We start from the raw sequence: 25,063 nt of genomic DNA, 5'->3' as shown, positions 1-25,063 counted from the left end.
GTGGGAGCTTTTTAACGCGGTTTGTTGGAGATAGAACAAAATCAGTCCCTCAAAGTAACTCGGTTTTCATAAACAAAAGGATGCTCAATGTTCAACACTCAACAGCAACTTGGACAAGCTAACGAGGGCGACAAAAAAAAAAACATTTCTAGCAACTTCGGGTTGGTTATTTCCCTAATTTATTGAGATCTATGTTGGACTTCATAAGTAACCGCATTGATCTCAGTCGAAACGGGAAATTACCGTAGAAGTGGTGGTGGGGAGTGATTTCTTATTCCTTCTCTTCACTTCCTGGGCTTCTCCTGCTTAAAAGTGCCAGCGCCCTCGGCTATTTATTTGACACGTGAAGTTGTTCGCGGAGTCTCATCGCACCGGGAGGATTCGTACCTGGATAGACTCGATTCAAAGACGCCTGGCGGAGAAATCTTCTTGACTCCAGTTTCATTACAGTAGGAAGACAGAGAGTGAGTTCAAATACGGTGCAGTGCATGCTTTTTGATTTCATGTGTCCGTTCCCCAGATTTATCATGGAGACATGTTTTGAACAGTGATACAAACGAATAGAAATACTGTAGGCTACCTATAAGCTACTAATAATTCGATTAAGTATATAACAAATAACATTACTTGATAATTGGAAGTGAATTACATTTCTTAAAAAAATGCTGTTAATTAAATATTTAGGGATTGCTTGGGATGAACATAAAACTACATTTTGTCAGATTTTGTACGATTTTGACCTAGTAAGACCTCATAAACGATTTCAATAATTGCCTTATTTGTGCATTTATCTTATCAAATCTGAAAAGAGGACCGAAAATTAAACAGTGTCCTCCATGTAGAAAATACCAGTTGTTTTAAATGAGAGTGGTCAGTGTCAAACCTCAAGGAGCGTCTGATTTTTAGCTTGGATAATTATATTAATTGGATGGGATAATATAAAAGAATAGAAATATAAACACTACATGAATGTATTTTTTCCCTTCATCTTTCCACAGACTTTGTGCGTCCTAGAATAGAGGAATATACCTTGGATCACAAAATAAAGATTTTATTGGTTTCTCTACCTCGGCACCCTCCAATTAGACCAGGACACCTTATAATACCACTACCATCCTTTAAACACAGAGGACTAAAATTATTCTGACAGGAAGGGAACTCTGAACACATCGACTTTCTTTTTTCCTTCTCTTCCCGTCTTTTCCCTCTCAGCCATGACACATTTAGTGCAGACGCCTCTATTAGGTGAGATGCAGTCCTTCTTACGGGGACATTAAGTAAAGCAGAAGTGTTCTATCTAAGAAGAGACTGTGAATGACTGTTTATTAAACAAAAAAACATTTGCCAACTGCAGTACATAATTAGCTGAAATTTGGCACCTGATGTCGATAAATTGAGCTCTGGATAAGTTCTGATGTCATAAGTTAACTATTGTACCCTCTCTTGGGCTGGGTTTGGTTGATGTTTGATGCACAGAAAAGAGAAGGAATTTGATCAAAGCAGAGACTAGAAGACCTCTGGAAGACAAGAACTGGGAAAATAAATGGGTGAAAGAGGCTTAATGAAATAAATGATGGTTTCTATAACCTATCCAACACAATCCAAACCAGATCTTTGTCCAGATCAACTACAACACAGTGTTGTCTGAACACTGATTTTAAAAGAGTTGAATCCTGCTCCTTCACCACCCCTTTCCCTTCGTCATCCCCTGCTGTCCCCTGTTGTTCCTCTCTTCCCTTCGTCATTGATCTCTCCGTCCGCCATCTTCCTTTTCTCGCCCACATTCTACTCATGGTGTCTCAACGGACCCTCTCTATTGGCTGCCTGTGGTCCTAGTCTGAGAGCACCACATTCATACAGCAGCCAAACCTCTCCATACACTCTTTCTAGTCTTTCATTCACCCATCCCTCATTCCACTCTTTCATATTCTGTCTCTCTATAGTCCACCCTGGCACCCGGCACCATTCCGTCTAAAGGGGAGGAGGACTTTCTGACCCTGGCCGCCTCTCGGCTCAGCCGCTGGAAGTGTGTCATCGGAGCCGCCGTGGGCGTGGCCATGGTCCTACTCCTCCTGATCGCCATCCCCCTATTGGTCCACACCGCCAAAGGTGGAGGAGCTAACCCAGGAAGTGGCGGAGGGGGGACCCATTATGAGATGCTGGGGAGCTGCAGAATGGTCTGTGATCCATATAGTACTGCCCAACCAGGCCAGGAGCTGACAGCCGTGTCCCCCCAACCGGACTACCCTGGGAGGAAGAAAATGGGGTACCGCGGGGTCCCTGGGATCTCTGGTCCTCCAGGAGACCCAGGGCCCCCTGGGGAACCAGGCAAGCCAGGCCCACAGGGGCCTCCCGGCCCTGGACCTAATGGTTACGTCCCCTCCTACAGCCCTAAGATTGCCTTCTATGCAGGGCTAAGGAAACAGCATGAGGGCAGCGAGGTGTTGAAGTTTGATGATGTGGTGACCAATGTAGGGAACTACTATGAGCCTAGTACTGGGAAGTTCACCTGTCCTCTACCAGGTATTTACTACTTCACCTACCATGTTCTGATGAGGGGTGGAGACGGGACCAGCATGTGGGCCGACCTGAAGAAGAACGGACAGGTAGGAGAGATAGAGAGTGTGCGTGTGCGTGCATGTGTGTTTGTCCGAGCAACACATCTCCACTGACCATTACCTCAGAGTCACTAATTGACTCACTTTCACCTTTGCTATACAACATCGGTCACTTCCAGTTCACATCACATTCCCCTGTATTTATGGGCCGCAGCAACACGGCAGCAAAATATAGCTAATAAAATATTTTCCCTCATTAAAGAGAAGTCGTACTTTAAAATCACCATTTACACTTTCAAATAACAGCTACTAATATTTGTATTCCCATAAGCCGTAGCCAAATGACAAGTGGCAGTATGCTGCCGTCGGTCTTCGCCAAAGGAAAGTAAAATTAGTCGATATCATACACCAGGATTGTGTCCCAAATGGCACCCTATTCTCTATGTAGTGCACTATATAGGGCCCATAGGAATAGGGTGCCATTTGGTATTATACTCCAGGACTTAAATATTTCCTAAATGTAAGCGCTAAGGAGCACTGGAGAAATGTCTGTCCTTCAGTGTGTGTACCAAATGGCACCCTATTCCCTACATAGTGCATTACTTTTGACCAGAGCCCTTTGGGCCCTGCCCCAATCAAAAGTAGTGAACTATAAAGGGAATAGGGTGCCATTTGGGACACCGGCTGTCACAACGCGGACGAGTCAGCTTTACACGTCAGATAGATAAATAAATAATGAAAGTGAAACTGACAGGCCACTCATCCACTCATCCCTCGTTCCCTGTTCTCTCGTTCCCCTGGTACTAATTAAAGATAGAGGGCCTGATGGTGGGAAGAGGAACAAAAAATTGGAGAGGAAAATATGAGGTGTGGGATAAATCACAGGGATTTAATTTGAGGACTTTAACACTGCTATGTTTTCATCTTAATTAATCAGACAGTCACCACACTCTTTATTTTAGCAGTGTGGCATTCAGTCCTTTAAATGTGTCCAAAGCCTGATTGAATGTATTTGGCTACCAGTTAGCGATATCAGATATATTGTCATTTTAGTCATCTTATCACCCTGTTAAATCATTCATAACTCCTAGATTAGATCCCCTGAAACACCACCCCCACCCCCCACTTCTGCCTCCGCTCTACCCCCGTATGCCTCTCTCCTGCCTCTACCCCCCTCTACACCCTCCTCCCTCTACCCCCTCTCCTCCACTCTTACCCCCCTCTCCCTCCTCTCGTCATTGTGCATTGATTGTCCATAAATTATAGTTTCACTCAATTCAATTATTTAACGTCACAGAGACCCAGGTCCATCTCACAACCATCAGGTGACCCCATTTATTTTAACAGTTTATATAGAGATCAGATCTCATATTAGAAATCGGTTTAAAGGGACACTTCACCACTTTTTACCCTCTTATTCATTATCTCCAGCACAATATTAGTGTTTATGTTCCACTCAAAATATAAGAAGATCATTTTTCAAGTTACCTCGACTGCAGCCTAGTCAATTCCCAAAACAGTTTTTCGAGATATGTATTTCGCTTACTTAATCTCGGAAACCCAGGACTAAAATCTTGCCTAGTTGCGTCTGATGCTCAAGTCCTGTGGGGGAGATGTGTTATAAAAGTTACCAGAAAGAAGGGCGAAAGCAAGGCTGTTGCCTGTAATGAAAATTATATGATTAAAGGTTTGACTAAATGATTTCACCCTGAAAATGTATAACCGAGTGATTATAAGATGAAGGTACTGTGTGTGTGTGTAGGAAAAGTTGAAGCTTAAGGATTTAGCAATGTAAGCAAGACATTCAAGGAAAAGAGAACTGTTAACAGACAGCAGACAACTTGTGACTACTGTGAAACTGATAACAGGAAGAAGGTCTCCCCACCCAGGGAGGGGAGAAACCGTTAGGCTAGCAGTAGATTATGTAACATGGGGCATGATATGATAAGCAATGTATTTGATGGAGAAGACTTGTAATTAAGCACTGACAGTGTTAAAGAAGAGGGACATTGCCCCACCCTTCTCTCTCTCCGCAAGTTGCGGGCAAGTCTGTGGGCCAAATGTCCCCTCCTCTTCCGAGATTGGAAAGATGCAAGTACCTGCGAAATCATGATTTGTCCAAATGATCAGTGACGAAAAACCAGCGCACCAGGACAATGTTCCTTGTTAGTCGCTGCGTCCCACAGTCTGTTGACAGATGCTACGATACCAGTTATGGTACGTGCATCTGTCCACGCGAGAGATTAGATGTATCTAGATAGAAGTGTGGTGTAAATGAATCACTACTGTTTTGATGCATGGTCTTATTCTTGTAAGAGTTCAAATTCGAGTTGATGATCATTGATTAGTAATGCCTGACCTGTGTCTATATATTCCTCTCTGTCACGTAAAACTGATTGAGATGGTCGTTGCCTGACCAAGAATAAAGTAGTGTCCTGTTGAACTCCGTATGCTGTCTCGTGTCCAAGTCTTATCTTTCATTTACCTGATGTTAACTCTTCGTACCCTCCAAACGGCGCATTACATTCTGAACACCTGAGGCAGAAGAGCTCTATGCCTGAGGCTATATCCCTGTCAGTGATGGTACAGTATCTACAAAATGGCCGCTGTGTCCAACATGCTGTATTCCTCCTGACTTTAGAGTCAAAGGACCTCTTCTTCCAATGCCGAAGGTGCAGCAGTATTGCAACTTTGTCCCCCAAATGGCAGCCTGTTATCTCTATAATGTACTTTTGACTGCAGCCTATAGTGCTCAAGTAGTGTTCTATAGGGCTCAAGTAGTGTCCTATAGGGAATAAGGTGACATGTGGGACACGCCCCACAGTGTCTGTCTATAGCTGTGGCTTTAAAGGGTTATAAACACAAAATATCAAAGTCGTGGAAATTACTTATTCATAGCCACAAGGGCATTGAGTTGGTCTGACTAATAATTAAATGAATCAAGTAAAAATATAAACTTGGAGAAAATGCGTTCCATCCTGAAAATCTATGTGAACGCCCCCCACCCCCCCACCCCCACCTCCACCAAGCTTCTCTCATTTGTGGTGCTACATTGGAACTACTTCTTACTCACCATTTACATAGCTACATTCTGTTTCCAGACATAGATCAATGCCTCGTGTTATTTTCCATGCTCTGGTCAGTGTCCGTATGGTAGTTGTTTCTAAATGAGACGCAGGTCACGGAGTCCACACAGGACATGAAGCATGTCTATAGCCAGCCAGCCAGCTAGAGGTGCAGCTAAGCCCTGTGTGTCTGTCCAGTGCCCACTCTAAGGCAGATTGATTAAGTAAGTGTGTGTGTGTGTGTGTGTGTGTGTGTGTGTGTGTGTGTCTGTGGAGCTATGGCATAACTTTATTAGATCTTACACATGTTAAAGAGTCAGCGACTGTATGTGGCTGTTAGTAGTGGTTCTATATGTGGTGGTTAACAGTTTAAAAACCCATCAGATGAATGAATTGATTCATCCACTCCCCTGGAGTGGTAATATCTTGTGTTACCATAACATAACCATTTTGACCAAGGTAATGATATAGACAAAAGTAATATAGGCTACATATATTTGCGCTTAGCAATGTGTTTTCTCGTAGATCATTTAAATAACAACAACCAGTGATTGTCATCTGTAAAGGTTAGCTTGTCACTCTGCTAGACGTCCGTAGTGACAAGCCAATATTACATTAGCATCTCATGTTGCTGATGACAGTGATGCTGTGTTGCTGTGACTTCCCATTGACACCCAGCATATGTCACCCTCCTCATTATTTTGAGCAAACTGTGATGGGGTGCTTTTTTCCCTCAGGCATATAGTCGGAGCGAGGCTCAAGTTAAAAACGCTGGCATGTGGCCACTTTTGATTTCCCCAATTATTCAAAGAAGGAGCATTCAACAGTATAAGTCTATTATTTTGTACGATTTTTTTAACATCATTTATTATGCACGTATAAAGCATAATATTTGGGTGCAGGGGCTTTTATGGTAGAAATATTGCTCTAATATGTGAAAGGATTTACGTAGGTCTGCTATTTTTTGCTGGTAATGGTGAAATAGAGATAGAGAGAGAGATGGCCAGGAGAGGGGGAGCTGATCCTGGGGCTGCGAGGAGCAAGGGGGACCCTGGGGCCAGCCTGGAGCTGTCTCTCTTCCTGTGTCTGGCTGGGCCTGGCCCTTTCAACACAGAGTCTCTGGTAAACGGTCCTGGAAAGGAGGGAGGGAGGGAGGGGGCAGCTGCACTGTCATTTCATATACAACCTGGGATGTGTGAACGTGTGTGTCGAAAGAGTCAGACAATGGTAGACGAAAGGAGAAACACAAAACCTGAAGGACCAGAGGGATGAGAGGAGGAGGGTGGTGGTGAAGGGGGGCTGGGGTGGCTAGGGTAACAAACTGATCAAGCACAGCTATTCTGTGAGACCAGCAGGGAGATGTGAGGGTATACAAAGCCTTGTTTTTATCTGTAGTGCCTTGGTCCAGTGGTAATAAAACTGACAGGATTCATTGGCTGTGATATACTGACCTATTAGAGCGAAGCCAATAGAAAAGTAGCTCTTAAGTTAAGAGAGGGGACTCTCTCTCTCTGCTGCACATGGCAAGACAAGACAGGCAGGCAGAGAGCGAGAGAGGGTTGAGGAGAAAGCAGTAGAAATAGAAGATTTATTGAAAAGGTTTTTTCTGCCTCAAGAGGACTCTTGGTTGGGTTTTACAGGGAAATGAGCTCCTTTAGCATTGCATTGTTTTCTAGAGTTTTGTTGGCATTTTACATGAATGAGGGTGAGTGCTAACAACATCTAATGGGCTACCTTCTTATAAATACAGTTTACTATGTCAGTGGCATTACTGTGATATGCAAAAGATCTCATTTACAAGATATTATACTTTGGGCTAAATTGTACATTTTGATAACATATGTCAAGGTTTCTCTTCTTCTCAAAGTTTGTTTTTGGCGTTTTACATAAACAGTCTTATACAATAACAGTCTAGACTACAAGGTCTGTATATGTACAGTGAGGGAAAAAAGTATTTGATCCCCTGCTGATTTTGTACGTTTGCCCACTGACAAAGAAATGATCAGTCTATAATTTTAATGGTAGGTTTATTTGAAGAGTGAGAGACAGTATAACAACAATAAAATCCTGAAAAACGCATGTCAAAAATGTTATAAATTGATTTGCATTTTAATGAGGGAAATAAGTATTTGACCCCCTCTCAATCAGAAAGATTTCTGGCTCCCAGGTGTCTTTTATACAGGTAACAAACTGAGATTAGGAGCACACTCTTAAAGGGAGTGCTCCTAATCTCAGCTTGTTACCTGTATAAAAGACACCTGTCCACAGAAGCAATCAATCAATCAGATTCCAAACTCTCCACCATGGCCAAGATCAAAGAGCTCTCCAAGGATGTCAGGGACAAGATTGTAGACCTACACAAGGCTGGAATGGGCTACAAGACCATCGCCAAGCAGCTTGGTGAGAAGGTGACAACATTTGGTACGATTATTCGCAAATGGAAGAAACACAAAAGAACTGTCAATCTCCCTCGGCCTGGGGCTCCATGCAAGATCTCACCTCGTGGAGTTGCAATGATCATGAGAACGGTGAGGAATCAGCCCAGAACTACATGGGAGGATCTTGTCAATGATCTCAAAGCAGCTGGGACCATAGTCACTAAGAAAACAATTGGTAACACACTATGCCGTGAAGGACTGAAATCCTGCAGCGCCCGCAAGGTCCCCCTGCTCAAGAAAGCACATATACATGCCCGTCTGAAGTTTGCCAATGAACATCTGGATGATTCAGAGGACAACTGGGTGAAAGTGTTGTGGTCAGATGAGACCAAAATGGAGCTCTTTGGCATCAACTCAACTCGCAGTGTTTGGAGGACGAGGAATGCTGCCTATGACCCCAAGAACACCATCTCCACCGTCAAACATGGAGGTGGAAACATTATGCTTTGGGGGTGTTTTTCTGCTAAGGGGACAGGACAACTTCACCGCATCAAAGGGACGATGGATGGGGCCATGTACCGTCAAATCTTGGGTGAGAACCTCCTTCCCTCAGCCAGGGCATTGAAAATGGGTTGTGGATGGGTATTCCAGCATGACAATGACCCAAAACACACAGCCAAGGCAACAAAGGAGTGGCTCAAGAAGAAGCACATTAAGGTCCTGGAGTGGCCTAGCCAGTCTCCAGACCTTAATCCCATAGAAAATCTGTGGAGGGAGCTGAAGGTTCGAGTTGCCAAACGTCAGCCTCGAAACCTTAATGACTTGGAGAAGTTCTGCAAAGAGGAGTGGGACAAAATCCCTCCTGAGATGTGTGCAAACCTGGTGGCCAACTACAAGAAACGTCTGACCTCTGTCATTGCCAACAAGGGTTTTGCCACCAAGTACTAAGTCATGTTTTGCAGAGGGGTCCAATACTTATTTCCCTCATTAAAATGCAAATCATTTTATAACATTTTTGACATGTGTTTTTTTCTGGATTTTTTTGTTGTTATTCTGTCTCTCACTGTTCAAATAAACCTACCATTAAAATTATAGACTGATCATTTCTTTGTCAGTGGTCAAATGTACAAAATCAGCAGGGGATCAAATACTTTTTTCCCTCACTGTAATTAAAATCAAATCAAAGTTTATTGGCTGCGTACACAGATTTGCAGATAAATGTGCATTCGGAAAGTATTCAGACCCTTTCCCTTTTCCACATTTTGTTATGTTACAGCCTTATTCTAAAACGGATTAAATTAATTGTTTTCCTCATCAACCTACACAATACCCCATAATGACGAAGCGAAAACAAGTTGAGACATTTTTCCAAATGTACAAAAAAATAAAAACAAAAATACCTTATTTACATAATGTTTCAGACCGTTTGCTACGAGACTCGAAATTGAGCTCAGGTGCATCCTGTTTCCATTGATCCTGCTTGAGATGTTTATTTTCATTATAATTTTTTTAGGGGTAGATCAGCTTTAATATTGCAGATAGATTGTAGCTTCCATCAATGTAATTTTCTGCATCATTTCCAATCCCCCATATATATTTTTGTAAATATATACAGTTCCAGTCAAACGTTTGGACACACCTAATCATTCAAGTGTTTTTCTTTCTTTTCACTATTTTCTACATTGTAGAATAATAGTGAAGACATCAAAACTATGAAATAACACGTCATGTAGTAACCAAAAAAGTATTAAACAAGATTAGATAAAGTAGCCACCCTTTGTCTTGATGACAGCTTTGCACACTCTTGGCATTCTTTCAAACAACTTCATGAGGGAGTCACCTGGAATACTTTTCCATCAGTCTTGAAGGAGTTCCCACATATGCTGAGCACTTGTTGGCTGCTTTTCCTTCACTCTGCAGTCAAAGTCATCCCAAACCAGCTCAACTGGGTTGAGGTGGGGTGATTGTGGAGGCCAGGTCATTTGATGCAGCGCTTCATCACTCTCCTTCTTGGTGAAATAGCCCTTACACAGCCTGGAGGTGTGTTGGGTCATTGTCCTGTTGAAAAACAAATGATAGTTGACGCAAACCAGATGGAATGGCGTATCTCTGCAGAATTCTGTGGTAGCCATGCTGGTTAAGTGTGCCTTGAATTCGAAATAAATCACCTACAGTCTCATCAGCAAAGCACCCTCACACCATCACACCTCCTCCTCCATGCTTCACGGTGGGAACCACACTCTGCGTCTCACAAATACACGGCGGTTGGAACCAAAAATCTGAAATTTGGATTCATCAGACCAAAGGACAGATTTACACCGGTCTAATATCCATTGCTCGTGTTTCTTGGCCCAAGCAAGTCTCTTCTTATTATTGGTGTCCTTTAGAAGTGGTTTCTTTGCAGTAATTCGACCATGAAGGCCTGATTCGCACAGTCTCCTCTGAAAAGTTGATGTTGAGATGTGTCTGTTACTTGAACTCTGTGAAGCATTTATTTGGGCTGCAATCTGAGGTGCAGTTAACTCTAATGAACGTATCCTCTGCAGCAGAGGTAACTCTGGGTCTTTCTTTCCTGTGGAGGTCCTCATGGGAGCCAGTTTAATCAGAACGCTTGATGGTTTTTGCGACTGCATTTGAAGAAACTTTCAAAGTTCTTGATTTTTCCGGATTGACTGACCTTCATGTCTTAAAATAATGATGGATTGTCATTTCTCTTTGCTTGTTTGAGCTGTTCTTGCCATAATATGGACTTGGTATTTTACTAAATAGGGCTATCTTCTGTATACCACCCCTACCTTATCACCACACAACTGATTGGCTCAAACGCATTAAAAAGGAAAGAAATTCCACCAAAAAAAAACAACAAGGCACACCTGTCAATTTAAATGCATTCCAGGTGACAACCTCATGATGCTGGTTGAGAGAATGCCAAGAGTGTGCAAAGCTGTCATCAAGGCAAAGGGTGGCTACTTTGAAGAATCTAAAATAGAAAATATATTTTGATTTGTTTAACACTTTTTTGATTACTACATGATTCCATGGGTTATTTCATAGTTTTGATGTCTTTACTTTTATTCTACAATGTAGAAAATAGTATAAAAAACGAAAAACCCTTGAATGAGTAGGTGTATCCAAACTTTTGACTGGTACTGTACATACAGTGCATTCGGAAAGTATTCAGACCTCTTGACATTTTCCACATTTTGCTACGTTACAGCCTTATTCTAAAATTGATGAAATTGCTTTTTTCCGTTGCTCCGTTCATTTTTCCCTCGATCCTTACTAGTCTCCCAGTCCTTGCTGCTGAAAAACATCCACGTTTCCACCACCGTGCTTAACCGTATGGATACTGGTCAGGTTTCCTCCAGACGTGACGCTTGGAATTCAAGAATTCAAGAGTTCAATCTTGGTTTCATCAGACCAGAGACTCTTTTGGCAAACGCCAAGCGGGCTTTCACGTGCCTTTTACTGAGGAGTGTCTTCTGTCTGGCCCCTCTACCATAAAGGCCTGATTGGTGGAGTGCTGCAGAGATGGTTGTCCTTCTGGAAGTTTCTCCCATCTCCACAGTGGAGCTCTGTCAGAGTGACCATTGGGTTCTTGGTCACCTCCCTGACCAAGGCCCTTCTCCCTCGATTGCTTAGTTTGGCCAGGCGGCCAGCTCTATTAAGAATCTTGGTGGTTCCAAACTTATTCCATTCAAGAATGATGGAGGCCACTGTGTTCTTGGGGACCTTCAATGCTGCAGAAATGTTTTGGTACCCTTCCCCAGATTTGTGCCTCGACACAATCCTGTCTCGGAGGTCTTAGGACAATTCCTTCAACCTCATGGCTTGGTTTTTGCTCTGACATGCACTGTCAACTGTGTGACCTCATGTAGACAGGTGTGTGCTTTTCCAAATCACGTCCAATCAATTTAATTTGCGGAAAACAGAAAGGGAAATGCTGCTCACTGCAGCTCATGCTCCTAGATTATTTTTATTTACGACAAACGTTTCGACCCTTATGTCTTCATCAGACGTCAATATCCCAGGTGGGGGTGGAAGGTCCTATATATAGGGGCAGTACTCAGTGACATCACTTCCTAAACAGGAGGTAAGAAAATTTATACAATAGTTTCCCAATATTAACATTGAATGTATGAAAATATATGATCATACACAGGGAACGTGATCAATATTTACAGTAATATACATACACATACAATATTAAATTAGGATAAAAAAAAACACAATTTAGACATATTGAAACTATAAAAATGGTTTCAAGTCAAACTCCTCGTTAAGGCCAAGAGGAGACAGTGTGTTGAGCCTGTGGATCCAGAAAGATTCCCTTTGAAGAAGCTTCCTCTCAATGTCTCCTCCCCTGCGTGACATCTTCACCATTTCTATTCCAATGTATCTCAGAGAACTAATAGGATGTCCAGCTTGTACTAAATGAACAGCAACCTGATTTTTTTGTCTCACCTGTCCGTATATTGCTGCGGTGCTCACAGATCCGTGTCTTAAGGCTTCTAGGGGTTTTCCCTATGTAAGACAGACCACAAGGACATTTCAACATGTAAATAACATTGGTGGTAATCAGGCCCTTGATGTTAAATCGTTGTCCTGTGCGGGGGTGGGTAAATGAGTTACATTTTTACGTAAAGCTGCATTGAGCACATTGGCCACATTTGTAATTACCTTCCGGAACCTTGTCCAAAAAAGTTTCCCTTTTCTCTGGTGGGTAATCAGATTTAACCACAATATCTCTCATGTTTGGGGGTCTTTTAAAAACCATACGTGGGGGATATTTAAAAATGTGTTTCAATTGTGGGTCAGTATCAATAATGTTGTGCTTCCTGATAATGTCCTTAAATGCCTTACCCAATGGTGAGAATTGGGTAATGCATGATGGGACATGTTCTGCTTTTTCTTTGACTTTTGGTTGAAGGCTTTCCAACTGTGTTAGTCCTTCAAAACGATCATTGGCATGTTTTACCCAATTGTCTTTGTACCCCCTTTGCTTAAACCTTTGCGTGAGGTCCGTGGTCTGTTACTGATAAGAGGCATCAGAGCTGCATATTCTTCTGATACGACTGAATTGACTTACAGGGAGACTTTTAATAGGTGGACGTGGATGAAAGCTGTCACCTCTAAGGAGGGTATTCCTGTCCGTAGGTTTCCTAGTGGTTAGAGCATTGGGCCAGTAACCAAAATGTTGCTGGATCGAATCCCCGAGCAGACAAGGTAAAAATCTGCCGTTCTGCACCTGAGCAAAGCAGTTAACCCACTGTTCCCCGGGCGCCCGAAGACGTGGATGTCGATTAAGGCAGCCCTCCGCACCTCTCTGCTTCAGAGGGTTAAATGCGGAAGACACATTTCAGTTGAAGGCATTCAGTTGTACAACGGACTAGGTATCCCCCTTTCCCCTAAAGAGATCTGTAGAGAGGGAGGTTTTGTCCTTAATAAGCATCACATCAAGAAGACTGATTTGTGATCGGTCATAGTTAATGGTGAAGTGAAGGTGTTCATTCATAGAGTTTAGATAAACATGGAATTCCAAAAGTTCTTCCTGGGTGCCTAATATAGATCACCAAAATGTCATCCAAACATCTCCGAGTTAGGAGAATGTTGAAGAGAAATGGGCTAAGGTCTGGATTCATCATCACCTGTTTTTCAAACATTCCTAGATATAGGTTAGCATAATGAGGAGCCATAGTGCTCCCTGTCACTGTCCCTTTGGGAGGAAAAAGTCTCTGAAGAGAAAATAGTTGGAGGTTAGTACAAGTTCAGCCAAGTCCACAATGCAATTGGTGCTGGGTAGAGCATTAGGGGTAAAACATGAGGGCCTCTAGGCCACCCTGATGGGGGATGTTAGTATATAGACTGGTAACATCAAAAGAACACAGAATATAATTTTCAGGTATATGGTCCACTGATTTATAAAAAATATGATAAAATCAATAGAGTCTATAGTATACGTGGGGAGGGAGATCGCCCAGGGTTTCACAAACTGGTCTACAAAGGTAGAGATATTCTCTGTCAGAGATCCATTACTGCTCACAATAGGCCTGCGTGGTATAGGTGGTGTCATGCTCTTGTGAATTTTGGGTAGAGCGTATATGACAGGTGTGGTTGGGCAGTCAACTTTCAACTTTCATCTTTGTAATTTCCCCTTCATTCCACATTTTTGACAATTTATAATGGTTCAGAGACTTGAATTGATTAGTAGGGTCCTTTGGGAGTCTTTTGAAAATTCATCATCACTAAGTTGTCTATTGCACCTCCTTTATCAGCAGGTTTTATAATGATTTTTCAGTTCCATAAGAGTTCCATAATATATTCTTTCTCTGCTTTGGACATATTGTGGAACACCTTGCATTATTTTTTCTTAGCCAGGAGATTATGTACATCTTTCTCAACAAGGTGGCAATATGTTTCAAGAGAGGGATTTCTTTCGGGTGGTATAAATGTGCTTTTCCTCTTAAAATATGTATTTTCCTTTTTCATGTCCTCAGGGCGAGAGTCAGGTTCATTGTCATTCAGGTTATCAATGGGAAAAAACTTTAGCACTGTTTCCTGTCTGGTTGCTAATATATTCAATAGATTAACATTGGCAGGTGCATGGGGAGCAACCCCATTACCAAAAAACTCAGTCAATCTCAAACTCATAGCAAAGGCTCTGAATACTTATGTTAATAAAGTATTTCAAGTGTGCAAAAATGTCATTATGGGGTATTTTGTGTTTTTATTTTATTTAATCCATTTTAAAATAAGGCTGTAATGTAACAAAATGTGGAAAAAGTCAAGGGGTCTGAATACTTTTCGAATGCACTGTATATACAGTTTATATATATAATGATGTGTATAGACAGTATGGACTGTATATAAATAGAAAAGGTGTGTACAGCAGTAGTTATATTGTCAAGGTTGTGCGTTACTGGTACGAAGTCAGGTGCAGGAGGGCAGTGAGTTGTGATCAGGCGCACTTTATTAGGCAGAACCACAAAAGACAGACGCAACTGCGTCCAAAATCCTCCAGCCACAGGTAAAAGTAAATAAGCGCGAAAACACTCACAAATATACAAATGTATGACAAATACATACAACGGGTCAAAATACAATACCCGGGGGGGGGGGGAAACCCAGTCTAGTGCATCACACTAAGCACGCAACAAAACAATTTCACACAAAGACATGGGGGGAACAGAGGAATAAATACACGCAGTGTGATTAGGGAATGTAAACCAGGTGTGCAGGGAACAAGACAAAACAATGGAACAATGAAAGTGGAGCGGCGATGGCTAGAAAGCCGGTGACGTCGACCGCCTCCCGAACAAGGAGAGGAGCCGACTTCGGCGGAAGTCGTGACATATATAGGATGAGCCATGACTAGAATACAGTATATACATTGAGTATACAAAACATTAGGAACATTTTCCTCAAGGCTTACAGACCCCTCTTTAACCTGTCTCCTCCCCTTCATCTACACTGATTAAAGTAGATTTCACAGTGATATCAATAAGGGATCATAGCTTTCACCTGGATTCACCTCATCAGTCTATGTCATGGAAAGAGCAGGTGTTCCTAATGTTTTGTGTACTTAGTTTAAATTTAAAGTGGGTTAAACAATATGTAAACATTATTAAACTGACCAGTGTTCAATGATTCTATTTCCATAGGGCAGCAGTGTCTACGGTTCAGGGCAGGGTACTGGGCTGGGTAGAGGCCCGGCTAGTGGTGACTGTTTAACAGTCTGATGGCCTGGAGATAAAAGCTGTTTATCAGTCTCTCGCTCTCAGCTTTGATGCACCTTTACTGTCTCCGCCTTCTAGATGGTAGCGGGGTGAACAGGCCTTTACTGTGTACATACCTGATTACTAATTACTCTGGCGTGAAGGATCAAAACATCTCTATTGTGAGAGATTTATATTACCTAATCATGAACTCTTTAATTGGTTGCCTTGAAGTCTCAAATACAGGTTACGTCACTTCTTCAAAGTGTCAGGCACCGTACATAGGCAGAGCCAGAGCTTCCTTCGTTATAGTACTCTGAAGGCTAATTATATTATATTTCAGCAGCTCTACCATATCCATGCTTGTGCCCCAAATGGCATCCTATTCCCCATTTAGTGCACTTCTTTTGACCAGAGTCCATTAGGGCTCTGGTCAAAAGTAATGCACTATGTAGGGAATAAGATGCCATTTGGGAAGCAATCCATGTCACTTGGAGTTAATACAGGTGCTGGTCATTACAGAATGGGCCAGGGGCCTGACATTTTAACACGGCCGTATGAAATCACTTGACCTTTCAGGTGATCTATTAAAAGATTACGGGATTAAAGATTGAAAAGACCCAGGGATAGCTTCAATCAGAGGGAATGAAGGCAGTATGTCCATATTGCACATTGTATTGAGGTCCCTACCACTTTGCCCATTATTTCCAGATAATGTACAGATCGTCAGCGTGGGACTATAAATTAATAGATTAACGATAGCCCCACCACAAAGTTAATGAAAGGTTAGGAGAGATGTTGCGTTTAAGAAGTATAGCGTGACATATTATTAAGCATAGCTACATTAGTATAGACAAGACCATTGCAAACGTGGTAGAACGTTAAATACCACATCTCTATTACTTTTGATGGTAAAGGCAGGGGGAAAACTGCTTTCACTATGTCACCTCGAGTTTCAACCACATGTAATGTCCCCTAACAGCAATGAGGAAAAATACCACTAACACAGACACATACAGGTGGAGTTAACATGGGAAATACCCCGTGGAGCAATCACGTCACATGATTAATTAATTAGTATACTGATTTCACGTAACTCAAACAGACATCGACATTGTCTAGACCAGGGGTCTCCAACCCTGTTCCTGGACAGCTACACTCCTGCAGGTTTTCACTCCAACCCCAGTTGTAACTAACCTGATTCAGTTTATCAACCAGCTAATTATTAGAATCAGATGCGCTAGACTAAGGTTGGATCAAAAACCTGCAGGACGATAGCTCTCCAGGAACAGGGTTGGAGAGCCCTGGTCTAAACCCATTCTCTTTTTCTTTCTCTAATGCTTTGTTCACTTGTCTGGCCATCATGACATGTTGCATGTCTTGTCTATACATCTGTCTTGTGGTGTGATCTCAGTCTGGCCCTCACACCACCCATCTCCCTATTGCCTCGTCCCTCAGCCCACACATCTATATTCCTCTCCTCTCATTCCCTGATTTCTTTCTCTCTCTCTCTGTCAACCAACGTGTCTTCTTTTGCCATCCTTTTACTGTCATGTTTCTTCTAAGTGGTGCGTCTCTGTCATGTTCTTTTTCTTTCGTCCTCCATTCCCCTGGCTCACTGTAGGACTATCCTTCCTTTATTCTATCCCTCTGACTGCCCACTGAGCATAGATGGTGCAACAACAAAAAAACGTACAAACAAGCCGGCATGATCTGCCGGTAGCCTAGCGGTTAAGAGTGTTGGGCCAGTGAACTGAAAGGTTGCTGGTTTGAATCCCCAAGCTGACTAGGTGAAAAATATGTTCATCGTGCCCTTGAGCAAGGCACTTAACCCTAATTGCTCCTGTAAGTTGCTGTAAGAGCATCTGGTAAATTTATATTGAGTATGATTTATACAGAACGTGGGACAAGTGTTCTATTGTTAGTATCTGCCCTGAGATTGGAAGGTTTGGGCTTCAATCCCTGGTTGAGTCATAATAAAGACTCTAAAAATGGGACCCGATGCCTCTCTTCTTGGCCCTCAGCATTAAGGAGATGGATTTGGGGTAAGGCCCTATGGGCCATTCTGGCTCAGACAAGGCTACCTTACTAATGATTAGCCAGGTATGTACACTCTTAGAAAAAAGGGTTGCAAAAGGGTTCTTCAGCTGTCCCCATAGAGAACCATTTTGTGTTCCATGTAGAACCTTAGAAAGTGTTCTACATGGAACCCAAAAGGGTTCTACCTGCAACCAAAAAGGGTTATTCAAAGGGTTCTCCTATGGGGACAGCCAAAGAACCCTTTAAGGTTCTAGATAGCACCTTCTTTCCTAGGTTTAGCATATAGATATCATAATGCAGCTTGTTGTGAAGAAGGACATAAGGGCTCATACGTGAGGATAATGCATTATTATACCTTTCAGCCTTAAGTCAAGTGTTACCAATGACACAGTAAAGTGGTGGGATTGAGAGTCATGTTAGTTGAGCTGCAGATCATATTCTGAGCCTGTCGTGTGGTGCGGTGTCTTGGAGATGTGCGTCGGTTGTCTGGAGAGCTGACAGAGATTGAGTGGTCTGTGCTCAGTGCCGTGGCTGCCTGGACATGGAGACTGATAGATCCAAGGACAGTTAGGCCACTGATGCCAGACAGACATATGACTACAGAGTTCAGATATAAATCTTATATACTCACTCCTGTCTTTTTTTTTTAAGACTGGTAAATATAAGATAATATGTACTTTATTGTCCATTAACCCCCCCCCCCCCCACGCACACACTGTTATTGGTCATCAAAGAGCTGCTGTAGCTGTGTATGGGGCACTCAGGCATGTGTAATGAAGCAGGCTGATTGGCTAGTGTAGAATAGATGAAGAAGACAATGGGGTCTAAGGGGTTGGAAGTCATCCAGTCAGGCAGTCAGATCAAGAAACAGCAACAGTATCTTCCACCACCAGCTATTGACTTGGGTACGATTTTCCCATAACGATGGAACTTAGGCTTACAAGTGTTTTAACGATGCATCTTTCCTACAATGGCTGAAGATGTAACATACGTTTCCCAAAACACCATGTAGAGGGAACGTTCGCAAGTCCTTGAGGAATGTGTTGATACTGATAGGACGAAAGAAAGGCAATGCTGCCCTCAGATCAGCTTTCTCCATTCAAATCTTACCTTAACGTTAGATTGTTCCACAATTCTGACAACGGATCAGCTCCTAGAAAGATATTCTAACCTATGGCTGCAAATATTGAGGAGGCTTATTCTTACCATAGACATTAAAAGCAGTAGAAAGTGATAGCGCTGACGTCATCCACGGATTCATATTGTCGTGACGTGACTTTTCATTAATGTGAAGACTGTTATAACAAATCAGTTCTCTAGGTGTAATTATTATTACGTGATTAAACTAATCATGTAAACATTAATTAAGAAGTCGGGGCACCACGGGAAAATATTGTTTTTAAAGAGTTACTTTTTCCCGAATTTAACTCTTCAGATAATTTCATATCTTATCGATTACAGTCACTTATTAATGTATTATTACCTCATCAGTCATTCTTGTAGTCTGCACGAACCCTACTTTATTGATGAATCAGCGATACACAAATTGGCTCAATTATTTATTTACGAACTAATTAAACAATTACAAAATACACAAATACACACTAACATTATACAGTAAATAGTCTTTAGAAGACTAACAAAACAGGACATTTTGGTTATAACATGGTGGTGAATTCAGAGAGAGGAGGCGGGAAGGAAGGGAGACAAAGGAGTTACTCTATCAGACATTGGGAAGCTACACTCACGAAAACACCAAATCTTTAATCTAATAGCCGCTCATTCGGAAAAAGAGAATGCAATTTATGTATTTACAATTGAGCTGCCTTTGATTGTCCAAATCCTTTGGTCACGGAGATGTTGGGTGTACGACTCTGGTTCAGCCACCAGAGATCACCATGTCCTTAGGTAGAGCTCCTGGTCGTGGTAAGATTGGATACTTCAACGTACCCTGTGCAGTAGTTCTTAAAGTTGATCTCGTTAGAATGCTTCAGAGGTTGTCGGTGTTCTCGTCCTAGGCTACGTACGTTTCCATCTGCAGACTGATATTGTGGCGTCTAGGATTTGCTTCTGTAGTGATCGATAGTTTCAGAGTTTATAACCATTTTGCAACATTCGGCTTACACGTCAGTCTGTTTGGTCTGTAGAGTGGTAACCATTTCAACGTGGGGACCAGCGTCCTCACGTTCTCTGGTCTTTTCCTTTGGTAGCGTTATAGTTTTACGCCTTAGTCTGCATGGTCTATTGAGTGGTAGATTTCTGAACCATTTGTAACTTATTCAGCTGGTGCTGCACGTACCTGGTCTTTATTTAAATTCTTCAGCGCGTCCTTTTAAAACACTTGGGGGAAAAGGGCATTCCATTTTGCATAATCTCTGTGCTCATGTGGGAGTGGTTACTGACTTGATCAACTTTACATGACAAACCATTTTCTCATTTAGAAGACTAAAATCACATTTATATCTTTTCAAAATTATTCTGATACTTAATCATTCATTTTATACAACATTCAGATGCAAACCTCATAATTGAGAAGTGTAGACAAACAGATACAGTTATGTGGTTCTACCGTCTTTCATGATGTCAAAACATCAAAACGAATTCGACATGAGGGTTCTTTTAGTCTCCACTGACCATTTCCATGTTCTCAAAAATAGAAATGTTGCTTAATTCTCAAATTTAGGGGAGGTAGGAGTTTTGGCGGAAGAAGGTACTTTGTTCTACTGAGGTCTCTCCCTCCATACTGCTTGGCAAGGGAAGGTATTTACGACCATCATAAAAGTGGCGAACAGCGTCAGGAGAGGGGGGGGGGGGGGGGTCTTGCCTAGCTGGCACCCCCGATCTCCGTCTCAGGACTGACAAGTCATTACACTATGGAAAACTCCCGATGGCGCATGAAACCAGAAATATTTGAATTTGAAGGGCGCCATATTTCTGAATGGCACCAAAAAAAAAATCGCTAAGGATCATGGTGAAAGTGACCGTAAGTAGTCATTTTCTTCCTGCCTGAGAGAGTAAATTTATGAGCACACCACACCCCCTTAGGTGCACTTGCGAAGAGCGTGCATGAGGGCGAGAGCCTCCACGTAGCCTGTCGGCCCATGATTGGTCTGTGTCAGCACGTGGTCCTGTGTGAGACAATGTAGTAGTCAGAATGGAAAGGGAAAGGGGGGATACCTAGTCAGTTGTACAACTGAATGCCTTCAACTGAAATGTGTAGTCCGCATTTAACCCAACCCCTCTGAATGAGGGAGGTGCGGGGGGCTGCCTTAAATTGACATCCACGTCTTTGGGCGCCCGGGGAACAGTGGGTTAACTGCCTTGCTCAGGGGCAGAACGACAGATTTTTACCTTGTCAACTCGGGGATTCGATCCAGCAACCTTTCAGTTACTGGCCCAACGCTCTGGATCACTATTTAATTAAATATCTCAATTTGTAGCAAACTTTAAAATAATTGACTGTGGGGTTCGACCTTGATCATAATAAATACGTTTTAGAACCCAAAACGGCCTTCCAAAATGTTTTTGTTTGGCTGTTCTGGCGATTGTAATTTACATAGACTTTCTTGGGCAGACCAGGGCTTTTGGCACTGCTAGGTTGCTACACAGTCGGCGACCAGCAGAGCTCGTGACTTCACGCTCCAGACCAGACACTGGGGGCCTGATTCTAATCCTTACCCTATAGTAATGCACTGAATAAAGATTTGGCACATCACTGCGCACATGTTAGGCCAAACATCATGACATATAATTAGCCTACAGTCAGTAGCCTACAAGTAGCAAAATAGAACACATTTGATTGAACATTAAATGTATTTCAATATAATTGAAATAGGCCTATAGCCTACTGTATTTGTATTTTAATGCAGTCATCTCGGTTTTAATTTGAAGCATTTTTTATAAGTCCCTGGTTTGTATCAATTGAAAGACATTGGCAGCTTTGTATTTGTAGTCAACTTCGTTCTGAAGTTATCAGTGGTGACAGAGATGTGATTCTATGTTTAGCGGACATCTTCTGTGTATAAAGTGAAGTGGAAGGGCAACAAAAAAAACATCATAACGACGCACTTAGCTGTTCTACGAGTGGCCTGAGGAAGGCGTTAGATTACGAGTGTTTTCACATGCCACGTTATTAACAGTGGTTACGGGAAACAGCTAGGAGATTTTACGATGTACCTACCAAGGTTCTAACAATGGACTTAGCCTTAAGATGCTTTTGGGAAACAGGGCCCTGTTGCTTTATGATGCTAGCCTATTGCTAGCAGCAGAGCTCAATATGCATGGTATTGACTGGCTGTCTGCGTCTCAAATGGCAACCTATTCCCTTTATAGTGCACGGCGTTTGATCAAGGCAAGTATAACTGTGGTCAAAATGTGTGCTGGGAATAGGGTGCCATTTGGAGCACATCTGCTGTGTCAGGCCCAGCCTGAGCGTCAGACAGATTCTCATTTGCATGCTGTTAAGGAGCTCAGTCTGTATTGACCCGCAGGCAGTGGATCATTACTTGTTTGTTAAAACATTTAATTGGGTTTACTCGTGTGGACACGTAGACACACATGCATGAATTAAGTTACTGTTACAATTGCCTATTTTAAAGCTATAACCTTGATGGTTTAACTGCATTTCAAGCCGTGACATTTGCTCAGTCTGTTCTGTCCTTCCCCTAACTGTCCCTCTGTCATCCCCACTGTGTGTGCACGCGTGTGTGTAACAGGTGAAGGCCAGTGCCATAGCCCAGGATGCGGACCAGAACTACGACTACGCATCCAACAGTGTGATCCTGCATCTGGACGTGGGGGACGAGGTGTGTGTACAGCTGGACGGGGGGAAGGTCCATGGAGGAAACACCAACAAATACAGCACCTTCTCTGGGTTCCTCATCTACCCCGACTGACCCTGATCAACCCCCCCCCCCACCCACCCCCAACCCCCCACACGCTGAAAGGATGAAAGGACATAGACTGAGTGTGTGGTTTTTGAAATGAAGGAGTGTTTCATGGGTGTGTTGAGTGTTACTAAGCCAATCATGACCAAGTATGTTTATTGACCCCTTGTGTGTGTGAACATATGAATATTACAACATGTACAGAATACGTGCACAAGGTTGCATTGAAAAATATACAGCATATGCCATATGTACCGTCTACTAACATAGTGAGTTGGACATACAGTTTAACCAAAATAATCAGTCCTACCCATGCATTCAGCATCTTGAGTGGGACCAAGGTCGTAAGTGTTTTGAATCAAGACCAGGTTAGCACACTGAGCTAGAGCCAAGAAATTCGCTCCGGGAGCCACAGTTTTCCAAAGTTCTCAACTTCGCTACATTTAACCCCCCTCTAATCTAGTGGGCAGTTCAGTTTAAGACCACTTGGATAGTTCCCAGAAACATCCCCTAGCTAGCTGTTTAAAAAAAAAAAAAGCCCCTGCTGTTTCAAAATAAAAGTCCCCTGCTGTTTCTAAATAAAAGTTCAAAGTACAGTATGATCCCCGTTGTTCATAATCTAGGACGGAAATGCTTTACTGTTATAGTATTATTTTTTAATTATCAATTGTTTATTGATTTCAGTTATAAAAATACCAAACAAGGAAGGACATAAACTGATAACAAAATGAAATGAAGACAGCATTCAAAGTAAACCCATCTGTTTAAGCACAGATGGTTGACCTTCTATAACCATCACACCATGAGGCTAGGGGAGGACAGAAGGAGAGGAGTGGAATACAAACACACACACAAAATACACACACATACAGTACACACACACACACTGAAATGGCAACAAACACAAAAGACTGGACTGAGTGGGTGAGCATGTGGTTTTACAATGAAGGTGTTTTTTGGGTGTGTGATGAGAGAGTTGTGTGTTGAAGCAATCATCATGACCAAGTGACCAGTAACCCCCTCCTGTGTGTTTTCATTTCAGAGCGCGTACAAGTAAGGATATCAGAAAATGTACAGGGCCCGACTTCCCAAAATCATCTTAAGTCTAAATTGATCGTTAAAACCTTAGTAGGAGCATCGTAAAATCTTCAAGCTGTTTCCCAAAACCGTCGTTATTAACGTTGCACGTGAAAACGCTCGTAATCTATGGCATGCCTCAGACCACCCATAGAAAGCTAAGTGCGGCGTTAGACGCTTTTATGGCCTCCAGTGTAACTTTATACACAGAAGATCTCCGCTAAACATAGAATCACATGGTTTAGCCGCAGATAACGTAAAAGCACTACCGATATAAAGTTGCAATTGTCTTTGCAATTGATACAAACAAGCGAGGTATAAAAAATATTCTTCAAATTAAAACCAGATGACTCCATTAAAATATTGATACAGTAGGCTATAGGCCTATTTCAATTGAGTTATATTTTGCTACTGTAGGGTACTGTCTGTAATTTGTCTCAATGTAGTTAATGATGTGTAGCCTAACGTGCTCAATGATGTGCCAAATCTTGATTTAGTGCATTATTCTAGGCTAAGCATTAGAATAAGACGCCTCGATATTTGCAGCCGTAGTTGATCATATCTGTCTAGGAGCTGATCCGTCGTCAGCATTGTGGAATAATTCAAACGTTAAGGTAAGATTTAAATGGAGAAAGATGATCCGAGACCAGCGTTGAATCTCTTTCGATCCTATCAGTATCGACACATGCCTCGAAGACAAGACAGCGAACGTTCTCTCTGCGTGGGGTGTTTTGGGAAACGCATGTTGCATCTTCAGCAGTTCTAGGAAAGATGCATCTCTAAAACACTCGTAAGCCCAAATTCCATCGCTATCGGGAAATGTGGCGCAGTAGCGGCGCACTAACACTTGGTACATTGAATTATACAGCATATTCCATACGTCTCTTCTACTTACATTGTGAACTGTACACATAGTATAACAAAGATGATCAGTTCTACCCATTCCACATTCGGAGTGAGAAGAACTGGTTATTAAAACCGGATTGTGAGTGTGTGACGCAAGATCGTGTTAGCCCACTGAGCCAAAGGCGTTAGCTTTGGGAGCTAACATGAGTTTTCAGTATTATGTAAAACCATCTGATGTGTATAAACACTACTCTACTCTCTGTACCCATTGGGATGAAAGCCTGACAAGCTGCTGCTTCCAAGTTGTATACAGAATTGCTATTAAAATATCTAACAACCATACTGCTGTTCACTTCACTATTCTTACATGTCTAGTTTGGATACCGGGGATGACATTCACCAGCAACTGTAAATGGACTGGAGACTGTGTTGAAGCCTACTATGTTAACAGGATAAATAAACAGCACATATATGCACAAACACACACAAACTAATTTG

General features: G+C 42.3%; 1 protein-coding gene across 1 annotated transcript; it reads left to right on the top strand.

Moving 5' to 3' along the window:
* Window positions 1-24,905, top strand: LOC106567034 (complement C1q-like protein 4). The gene is made up of 3 exons (XM_014135842.3): window positions 1-464; window positions 1,944-2,606; window positions 22,472-24,905. The coding sequence occupies exons 2-3, from the start codon at window positions 2,058-2,060 to the stop codon at window positions 22,649-22,651; spliced, it is 729 nt and encodes a 242-aa protein (XP_013991317.1). The 5' UTR covers window positions 1-464; window positions 1,944-2,057; the 3' UTR covers window positions 22,652-24,905.
* Window positions 24,906-25,063: the final 158 nt, after the last annotated feature.

Source organism: Salmo salar, chromosome 13 (assembly GCF_965601325.2).
Source record: "Salmo salar chromosome 13, fSalSal1, whole genome shotgun sequence".
In the NCBI taxonomy this organism is placed as follows: Eukaryota; Metazoa; Chordata; class Actinopteri; order Salmoniformes; family Salmonidae; genus Salmo; species Salmo salar.
This window is presented reverse-complemented; position numbering and strand designations above follow the sequence as displayed.